This window comes from Paramormyrops kingsleyae, chromosome 23 (assembly GCF_048594095.1).
Source record: "Paramormyrops kingsleyae isolate MSU_618 chromosome 23, PKINGS_0.4, whole genome shotgun sequence".
NCBI classification, from domain to species: Eukaryota; Metazoa; Chordata; class Actinopteri; order Osteoglossiformes; family Mormyridae; genus Paramormyrops; species Paramormyrops kingsleyae.
In genome coordinates, this window is record NC_132819.1 from 24,958,060 (window position 1) to 24,968,608 (window position 10,549).

General features: G+C 43.6%; 1 protein-coding gene across 4 annotated transcripts; it reads left to right on the forward strand.

Moving 5' to 3' along the window:
- The first annotated feature begins 167 nt into the window (after window positions 1-167).
- Window positions 168-10,271, forward strand: ppp1r18 (protein phosphatase 1, regulatory subunit 18). 4 transcript variants are annotated; one of them, XM_072705628.1, is made up of 6 exons: window positions 168-534; window positions 777-864; window positions 984-1,116; window positions 1,688-5,628; window positions 8,393-8,615; window positions 9,208-10,271. In XM_072705628.1, the coding sequence occupies exons 4-6, from the start codon at window positions 1,780-1,782 to the stop codon at window positions 9,225-9,227; spliced, it is 4,092 nt and encodes a 1,363-aa protein (XP_072561729.1). In that variant the 5' UTR covers window positions 168-534; window positions 777-864; window positions 984-1,116; window positions 1,688-1,779; the 3' UTR covers window positions 9,228-10,271. The 4 variants fall into 4 exon arrangements, with proteins under 4 accessions (XP_072561729.1, XP_023665603.1, XP_023665600.1 ...); XM_023809835.2 differs by having other exon boundaries at window positions 1,045-1,116; XM_023809832.2 differs by having other exon boundaries at window positions 777-1,116.
- Window positions 10,272-10,549: the final 278 nt, after the last annotated feature.

Here is a 10,549-nt window from a genome sequence, read left to right on the forward strand (position 1 = left end):
TTAGTTTGTTTATTTATTAACAAAAGTAGCACTACATACATTTTAAAATATATTCGAGGGGCTTAGGCGTCTTTTTAAAAGTCTGGGCATGTAAGGGCCTTCCTTTTGGAAGAGAGCAGGTGATGGAGACTGACAGACGGATATTTACTTTAAACGTCTTTACTTAGGTCGACGGAGTTCGCAGTATGGCGCTTAGGCCTACTTCTGACTGAGAAACTTAATGTTATTAGCGGATTAGCGACAAATGACAGGAAGATCGGTTTACTTACTTCATTTTTTGTACGACTCATGATGTGCTTATTTCTTCTCGGCAGATAAGTAAAACAGTTGTAGGCCTGTAGATAGCTATAATATTCGATAATCCACGCTATTGGACAATCAATTAACAGGAGTAAAGCCGCTCATGAAGGAGGTATCCGAGGTCAAAGCAATTTCCAGCCGCTTTTAGACGCGGGGACTGCGGCACCCCACAGAAAGGGCACCGGCACCCGAAGCGGCTTAAGGGAATCGGAGTTTAATCCATCCAAGGCTTCGGTAAGTGGAAGACATAGGACGGAACTGCTGAGTTCAGAATTTGGATATTCAACCTAATTGTGACAGAAGCTGATCTCCATAGCCGTTAGTAGTCTACTAACAATGTGCCTGAGGGAATTGTTAAATGACTCATACAAATTCTACTTATCAAGCTAAATCCCCCTGTTTTTGCTTTGTTTTAGTTTAGTATAGTTATGGGTGTATGAGTAATGCATACAGCTGCCAAACCCTGTCCATTTCAGCTTCATATAAAATGGAAAGAGGAAAAAAGAATCCAAACTGTGGTTGTGACTCTTCCTCTCTCCCTCCCACTTTTTCCTCTGTCAAACAGTAAGTTTCCGACCGTTCGAACGAGTTCGCTTTCTTTAGGATTTTGGAACAAAAGATGGACTTCTTTGTGTTTTAATCTGGTTTTGCTCTTACCGCTCAGCTAATATTTTTCTTTTAAGTTTCTTTTCTGTCTTTGAATCAACGATGTGAATATGTGTGATCGTGCTTTTTGGCAACAAGGCAAAACTGGAGTTTCCTGGAAAGTGATTCCAGCAACTAAGAAAAAGAAAACGGCAAACATCATATAGACTGGTAGGATAATATAATTTGTCGATTAAGGGTGTAGGCTACGGTATTTAGCTGAAATAACCGTTATGATTTCATACATGCTCCGCCCTGTTAATGTTTTAATCTCGTCTGTGAACCGGGGATCGTAAAATAATCCGATATGAACTAGAAGTATTTTTTTTTTACCTTTTTGCACTTTTTAAAATAACAATGCTGCGTTGCTTAAATTTATATTTTACTGTATACTATAGATTATATGGTGGACCGTCTACTTGCCCAAAGTGAAATTCTAACGATTTCATCATGCATGTAATTCTGTGTAAGTCTTCAAAAAGCCAGCATCAGTGGAATAAGTAAGATTTTACTGTGCCACATATGCAGAGAACAATATCTCAGAATACATTTAATAGATTTTAATTAGGATAAATGCGGTGACAAGTTTAGTGTGAAGACACTGAAGTCTTCTGGGATACAGCAGATAAACCTGTACAGGATTTACTTCAAAGTTGTTGGTATCAGATGCTGCATTACTGGTTAAATGTGTGGGTAAGCATTGTGACAAAAGCTCATGCAGCTTCTCTGATCTTGCCAACAGGAAACAGGAAAAGAATAGGCAACCAGCTTGAAGCATAAGGGGGAAAAAATTGTCCTAGTTGCCATTGCCACCCGCAAAACTCCCCTTCCATTATGTCGATCCCCTCTCTGCCAGAGTGGAAACGGCTTCTGTTGGATCGAAAGAGGAAGGGAGAGGAGACACGGGAGAGGCAAGTGCGAGAAGATGAGAAGAGACTGGCCAACATGCCTGCTTGGAAGCGTGAGGTCATCCAGCGGAGGAAAGCAAAGCAGGAGGGTGATGGGGGACCCCAGACCGTGGATGGCAGGGTTATCGCGGAGAACACAAGTGAGGCGGCGCTGCCCAAGGACTCCTGGTCCACCTGCGCTCAAGGGTTCAGAAATGGGCCAGAACCTCAAAGCCAGGTCTCAGTGGAGAACATAGGGCCGGTCCAACACAACCCATTCGTACTCTCACAGAATGTATGGAGGGGTGACAGAAGGGAGTGCAGGGAAGACCTTGGGCCAGACAACAGTGCTGAAGGTGGAGTAAGGAGGACAGGAGAAGGAGATCCATCGAAGGAGGAACAGAGTGAGGAATTTGGGAGTTGCCAGAGAGATATAGACTGTGATGGAGAGAAACATCAAAATGTAAAGTGTAAGAGAATGGGGAATGGAGGTGATGGCTTGAGGAGGAAAGGAGGAGGAGACAGAGAGCAAAAGGACCCAGGCACTGAGTATCCCGTCTGTTCACTGTCTGTCCCTTGTCTTAGGACTATCCAAGCTGAACATGTCATCACTGCTGAATTGGAGATCAGTGCTACAGGAAAGAAGGCGCTGGGAAATAAAAGGAGGGAGGAAGAAATGAAACCGTCTGCCAGTGTAAAGGACAGGAGTGAGGCATGCCAACCAATGTATGGCGAGAGAAAGGGGAGCAGGTCAGGAACAGGAGCTAATGAGGAGAGGCATGAGAAAGAGGAGGTGATCAATGCACTGGGAGAAAAGGAGGCGGTGCCTGGAGGGGATAAAGCTAGGAGCAGAATGAAGGTAGGCAGGATATGGCCCAATGTACAGGTGAAAACAGGTGAGAAGGCAGCAAAAGCTGACAGGAGCATTAGGGAGGACATGGAAGCAGGGGCCTCAGCGGAGAACTTGGGGCATGTCAGCCGGCTGCTGAGCAAATTCGGAGAGCAGTACAAGTGTCCATTGCGATCCAAAAGCATGGACTGTTTCACCTCTCATGATGAAGGTGGAGGAAGGGGGAGTATGGAGGAAGAATCTGCCCTCAGGGAGAGGGAAAGCTGGGCCCAGAGAAAAGAGGAGAGGGAGGAGGTACAAGGCTTCACTGTCAAGGGGGTTCCAATGAGGTCCTTTAGGTTCTCCAAACATGTGGTTTCTGACACGGAGAACAGGGCCGATGATGAAGACTGCATTGAAAGGAAGGTGGTAGAATTGAAATACTCTGGCAGGTGGGCACCACAGATGGAGGGCTGCCAGGAAAGGAGGAGGGTCAAAGGAGATGAGTGGGGGCACTCAGAGATGGTGCATCAAGGCCGTTACCAGCTATCCATGCAAAGAGAACCAGGCCTGCCCAAGGAAACAGGAGTTGGGGAAGACCCAGACGTGGGAGAGGGAGTTTCTGAACTTGGTGGGATGGGTAAAGCCCCAGAGAAAGAGTGGGATAGGGAGAGGGCGGATTCATCTGGGTTAGTCAAAGGGATAGATGCTTTGGCAGTGCTTGGTACCAGGGACACTGAGATGACCCTGAGATACAATGAAGAAAGAAAGGATGGTAAGATGGAGAGAGCATGGTTAGGAGCAGCACAGAGGATGCCAAGGGAGAGTGAAATGGCACACCGTGAGGAAGAGGAGAAGGTACCAGCTGTGAGTAGGAAAGAGCAGCCACACCGGAATATTAATGCAGTTCCAGAAAGGCAAGACATTCTAGGGAAAGAGAAGTTCAGAAATGAGTCATTGTTTACAGAACGCACAGACTCCTACCACACGGCATCTAAGAGGCTAATGTGTGACATGGATCACCACAGCTGTTTGCCTGAGGGGAGGTCCAGAGAGAAAAAACCAGAGTCGGGGGATGGGGGGGCCTGCACAACACTGGCACATGGGCCCTTTCACGGGGGAGGGAAGGCAGATATGGATGGAGCCCTCAGTAGGTCACATGCGGATAGAGAAAACACCGAGGGGATTCTAGATGGAAACCAGGATAGAGCAGTGGCTTCTACCATGGACTCCAGTAAAGCAGGAAATGCTACAGCCATGGGAGAAGTTCTGATCCCAAGAACTCACTTTTATGTGCGAGAGAGAGGATCTAAGTTGTGTGTCGCAATGCAGGGGAAGCAAGAAAGGGGAAAGGTGTCAGTGTGGGGGGGTAACTGGGAGGCTGGACAGTCACTTCAAGAAGCGATTGGGCAGAGCGGGCCAGAGAAAGTAATGGAGGGTGAAGGAGAGTCTAGGATTGGTCTGGGGAGCAGGTGGGAGGCGTATGCAAGAGAAGAGGAGGATATGCAGGGTAAGGAAAGGAAAATGGAAGAAGGTGGGAGGAGGGAGTTGGAGAGAGCACTGCGAGTGAGAGAAGTGGTTGACCAGCAGCAAGTCAGCCGAGAGGGGAAGGAGACTGTAATATCAACAGGGAGTGAGAGAGTCGGGAAAATACAGAGAGGGCCTTGCGTGTACACATCCAGCTCTCTAGGCGTCATACAGGAAGTAGGCTTGCCCAAGCCCAGCCCCCCACTTCCTGCTAATGTCTCACCCTCACAGTTACTGCTAGCTGCAAAAGCAGAAGCCAGGGCCTCCTCTGCTGCTACCCCTGTAGCGGCCGCTTCTCCTCACATTCAAGAAAGACAGGAGCAAGAAAGACAACATGTAGAAGACTCTGAGAGCAGCCAGAAGGGGAGACGTTTCACAGAAGAAGGAGGCAAAGAAGAGGAAGAGTGCGCACAGAGTCCGTCTCCTTCCCTGACTACCTCCATTGACGTCCCTCCATCCTCCTCTTCCCCTACTCTGCCCTTCGTCGTCAACATGAGCCGAATTTACAACCAGAAGCCGGTGGTCCCCAGGTCCACGCTGTCCATTGGTGAGAGGAAGACTGAGAACATGTCTCCAACTCTCAAGGCACAGGGGCGGGAGTCTCCGTTACAGAGCCATCGCTTACCACTAACGCAAGACAATCTCCAGCCCAAAGGAGAGATACTGGAGCAACAGAGCCTGCCAAGGATGGAGCTGAAACCAACCTGGTGGCAGGCCTGTCAACGGAAGCCAAAGGAGGAGATGAACACCCGCGGCCAGGAGGCCCAAATGCAGACAGTGCAGCAGCAGGTTAAGCTGTTAAAGCTAGAAGCTGAGCCCCAAGCCTCCAGCGAGGCCTCCAACCAGCAAGAACTGTTGAAAGGCAGCCATTTAGGACTAAAAGACAGCTCAAAACCATCACCGCTCCTGCAGCAGTATCAAAAAGTCAACCAGCAGACATTTCCAAAGGACCAGGAAACTAGTAACGGGACAAAACCTACACAGCAACTAAGCAACCAGAAACTACCTCTGAAGCAACAATCACCAAATCAGTGTCAACCGTCCAGATCCTTCACCGTCAACCCTAAATCTAGTCCTGTCCTTGAGAATCCCCCTCAAATCCAGGAATGCAAAGATGTGGTCACCCCCTCTGCTTCTCTGTCCCCTTCTTCCTCTTCTCCCTCCGCCCTCCCAAATGCTCCACTCTTCTCCCTCCGGAACACTTCAGCAGGCCCTGGCAAAAGAGGCAACACCATCACCATCGTCCCCAGGAGGCCTCCAGCAGCGGGCAAGCCTGCTACCGACCCGGGGGCTAACAGGACAGCCCCCCAGACCCAGGCGCCCATATCCGGGGATGCCAGCAAGAAAAGATACCCCACAGTCGAAGAAATAGTCGTGATTGGGGGATATAAGAAGGTAGAGAAGTCCTGCTTGTCCAAGCATGGAAAAACTCCCAAAGGGGTGAGTGCTCAATTTTTCCTAGGTCCTGTGTTTCCTTTAATTCTTTAAGACATCATTTAAAAATGACCGTTAAGCAAAATAACAACTAGAATTTTCTTAGTCACCAACACATTATTCTGCCCTCTTCATGAATTCTAAGGGGACCGCTTTTGAAATGCCATCAAAAAATATGTGTATCATTGTATAAACTATGTCACTAGTCACTGGTATTCTGAAGCTTATTTTTTTTTGCTTTGGGTGAGAATAGGAAAGAATTTCTCATCAGTCGTGGCAGCAAAGTTCTTTTTGTGATAACCTTTATTCTTTATTATGTAGCATGTCACACTATGACAAATCTTTTCATTAAATTCACAGGCAGGGTTTAATCACCAGGTTGTGCAAGAGCACATTCAGGATTTTCAGGAGATATAAGCAATAAAAAATATTTGCAAACTGGTTGTCTTTACTTTTCCAAATTTCACAAAATTGTTCTGCAGGTATTTTTTAAAAGATCTGCACTTTTTGCAGTTAGTTATTAACTAGCTGTATTGAAAAATATTTTTACTCTAGTTTTTGCGTTGTAAAGTGCTGCATTCTTGTGGTTGAGGGCATCTAAATTAAGGCTAAAAGCCTGTATTTCCAAAGCCATCTGTGGTACTGCTTAGTGTCTCAGAAAATGCTTTTCTCCAGAGAAAGCAGCAACGCTTGCAGAAGCCTTCGTGATGGTTGGTTGAACTAAGCATTTTTGCTGAGGTGCAGTAAGGATGCAACAGAAGAGCTCAACTGAGACTTAAACTTACAGTATTTAGTCACAGTGTGATGTAGCCAAGCACCACGCTAAACAGTGTTCATCATGCATAATTATGTGTCATATTTCCACCGTCTCAAGCTTGCAGAGGCCCAGCCGTTAAAGGCACAGGGACAGCTAGTGAGATGAGTGTTTTCATCCGGCGATGGACAGGAAACCGCGACAGCAAAAAAAGGCCTCCCTCTTCCTCTTCCTTTCTTTCGCTTTGTGTTGCTCTCTTTTGGCCAAACGCCGAAATGCACGAATATAACAAGAAAGAGCAGCACAGGGCTACCAGTGACGAGGCCCACACTTTATCAACAGCTCTGGAAAAAAATTGAGACCACAGCAAAACCACAATTTCAGCTTCACTCATCCTCGACCAAAGGAGACTAAGGGGATCCAGGTATATAAGATTCTAACAGGTCTGGATGCTGTTCAACCAAATGGCTACTTCAATATTAGCTTAAATACTAGAACTCGTGGCCATAAGTGGAAATTAGCGGGAGAACATTTTTAAATGAATTTGCGAAAGCACTTCTTTACACAGCTTGTAGTTAGAGTATGGAATAGTCTTCCTGTTAGTGTAGTGCAAGCTAAAACCCTGGGTTCCTTTATGTCAGAGCTAGATAAGATTTTAACAACATGGAGTGCTTTATTTCATAAAACGGGAGCCTTGCAGAAAGGAGTAGGAAAGAGGCTCCTCTGCTAGCCGGACTACGTCAGAAGCCATTTAGTCATTCCCCGGAAGAAGGCTGACGCACGTGTCCACTTCCTGTTTCATACCCACCTGCTTCCTGTGAGAGAGGGACAGTTGGCAGAACAGAGTAGAAGCAGGATGCTGGGATTGGAATGCATGTAATTAACCTCTTGCCTTCTAACTTCAGATGGTTTTATGTTCTGAATTCTTATTGGGGGCAATAATTGAATGGTGTGAATGTGTCATTTTCTGAAATTCACGAGTTGCTGAAAAACAGGTGTTTCAGTTCGTGTATGATTGACATTTCTTACATCTGCGAGCTTGCTGGGTGTTGGCAGTAGCCCGAATACCGCGGTAAACACCCAGCCGCTAAAGGCAGGCGTCATGAGAACTCAGCAGTATCATTTTGACTTCAAGCTGCGTGACTTTTCAAATTGACTAGGTAATTAAACAAATCGTCTGGTTAGCAGGTGCTTGAAGGAACATATACAGTAACTGACTGGTAAGAAGGAGCAACATGATCATTAGGATTGTGGTGCCCTGGGAAGGCGGATCCTGGTCAGGAGCGTTACACCTCCAGGCCTAATGCTCCAGGCCTAATGCTCCAGGCCTAATGCTCCAGGCCTAATGCTCCTTTAAGGCAGTTTACCTCAACCATTACATCATGCTTACATCATACCAAGAGGCTTTTTGTCTAATGTGTTACTTTGTCTCCAGTGCTCTGCTTTCTGAGACTTTATTGGTCAGTGTCCCTGTTCCCTGTTAAATTCTCAGAAATCGTCTAAATATTGCATTCATTGCATTTTGTCTGTGAACTAGTGCATTTAAAGTTAAAGGACAGCCTGAAATTTCACTGTGCCATTATCACACAACCAGTTAATAGGATATCAGACATGCACTGTTACGTACTCTTTCCATTTCATAAAGGAAATTTTTGTATTTTCATTTATAGTTGTTCACTCAACTTTCCGATGCTTAACAATAATAAAAAATCTGCAGTTTATCAAATAAGTGGAAAAGTGACGTGTAAAATGTTTTGACTGGTAGTATACTTTGTTGCAAGGTTAATGCACTGTAACGTCCAATGAGTCAGGGTGCATATACTTTAATGACCTTTATCTATGCAGTGTTGATGTACAATGGGTTCAGTTTGGAAGTTGGCTGTAGCTTATGCTGTAATAACCCTGCTTATTTCAGCATTAATCTGTGTCGTTCCTTTTGGTGTGATCCTTATCTGTATCAGCCTCTCCCAGTTGATCGTCCATTTGTCAATTGTTTTTTTTGTTGTTTCATCCCAGGTGACAGTGTGTTTCAATGAGGCACAGCTAGAACATGTGTGCGAGTACCCGTCGGAGAGTGCCATGCTGGCCTCCCTCCCCTGCCCCCCCCCAGACTCTGAGAAAGAGGCCGAGGAGAAGATGGGGGGGCAGGAGGAGGAGGAAGAGGAGGAGGAGGAGACGGGAGCATTTGCACTGAGCAGCAAGAGAATGGCTGTAGGAAAAAGCCGAGTTCTCAGAGTGGGTTAGTGGCATTCAGTTTACTGTCACCGGAACATTCTGTCAGGATCACTGTCTCTCAGGAACATGTGGGTCACATTCTGAAAATCGGTTCCAGTAGGAAATCAAACCAATAACGATTGTCTGCATATTATAGTAATGATGTCAAGAACCATTAAGGATTAGCTTTAAATCATAATAAATTACATTCTAGAATTCAAGCGATATGATACTGTGTAATTCCTAGAAATTGAATGATGGGCAAAATAAGATAAAAACATGTTTTCTTATGTCACATGTAGTGCCATTGTTCATAGTACGAAGTACACTTGAGTCATAACCAATGAATACAGACCTTGCAATACCAGATATAATTATTTGGTTCTTTATCTTAATTCTTCATCATCATCATCATCTTTCTCAGCTTCACACAGCTTCTCCCTTTGTCATTTTAATTATATGTTTCTTTATATGTAGAATTTTTGTCGCAAATTTCTATTACCGTATGATAAAGGATAATTGACATTTAATTATTAGCAATTTTAGTTGTTCCCCCACAAATCATGCAAATTATAAAATATAACATTCATTGATTATTTTTCTTTTTGTTTTTACAGATGAGTCATGTCGACGATAAATACCAGTCGATCACGGAATTCCTTAAAATATGGTTCAAATTTTAAATGTCCAGTTTGACTTAAGTGCCAATATGTATATGTTGCATGCTTGTTGTAAATGGTGATTTATTTTGTTTTTTTTTTTAATTGAATATGTTTTTTATAATTACGTGATTTCTGTTTTATCAGTATATTTTTTTCAACAGGCATATCATAAAATGCATACCTATTTCTAACTTGTGTGTAAAAAAACAAGTAGTCTACAATAATTAAATGCACATTATAAATCTATTAATGAAATTACTGAAGTACTGGAAGACATAATGATTAATGTAATCTAGATATATTCTTTGTTAATTTTGTTGCATTGCACAGAAACTGCATAGATCCACAGATCTCAACATCTGGATGGGCCCAGTGTTAATCAGACAGTGTAAATGTCAGATGATCTCTTGCACATTAAAGTCCTCTTGGGCTACAACCAGTGGTTGCATAAATACGTGAAGTATTTTAGTGTAACCCCGGCACTAGCTTGGGCTGATGCTGACAATTGGCATGCGTGTTGCATGAATATATTCTGTTGCACTAGGACGATTGAATCAAATATCAGATTTCAATTTCAAACATTTCTAAGAAGATGTCATTAACGGTTTGCATTATATTATTACACTGATAATTGTAATTTCAGTATGACCATTAATATTGATATTGCAGTAGAGAATGGTAATACTGCCATAAAAATTAATTGATTAGACACTTGCATTTCTTTCAATCAGGGAACGATAACGGTCAGATTCACAGTTTACGTTTGTGTACCCTGCTAAATCTTGAAGGGTTATAATAGGTTTATTGTGCCTGTAGAGTATTTTAATAGGAGAAACTCTGCAATGATTTTATATAGTGTTTTGAAAAATGTATTAGACGTTGATGAATGTGATTAAGATGTCTGTATTTTATGTTTACTATGCGAACACGGTGTTTTTTTATTTTCTGTTTTATACTGCGATTTTAAGAAGCTGGCTTTAAAAAAAATTAAGCACAATAAATTATTTGACTCAACGATATCAATGGATCTTCTATGTCAAGCCTTTCAAGACAGACAAACCTGTAACAGTGTATGCCCTGACATCTAGTGTACACATACTTTAATGCATATTTGACACTATACAAAACGAAAACTACATTACAAATAATTGAGTCCATTTATTACATTTTGTGATATACACTCACCTAAAGGATTATTAGGAACACCTGTTCAATTTCTCGTTAATGCAATTATCTAATCAACCAATCACATGGCAGTTGCTTCAATGCATTTAGGGGTGTGGTCCTGGTCAAGACA

Bases quoted from the DNA above. Each gene is read 5' to 3' on its own strand.
- ppp1r18 (XM_023809832.2), top strand. From the start codon at position 1,780: ATGTCGATCCCCTCTCTGCCAGAGTGGAAACGGCTTCTGTTGGATCGA. The intron at 5,629-8,392 runs GTGAGTGCTCAA...GTTTCATCCCAG, and splicing joins ATGGAAAAACTCCCAAAGGG to GTGACAGTGTGTTTCAATGA. The intron at 8,616-9,207 runs GTTAGTGGCATT...TTGTTTTTACAG, and splicing joins AAGCCGAGTTCTCAGAGTGG to ATGAGTCATGTCGACGATAA.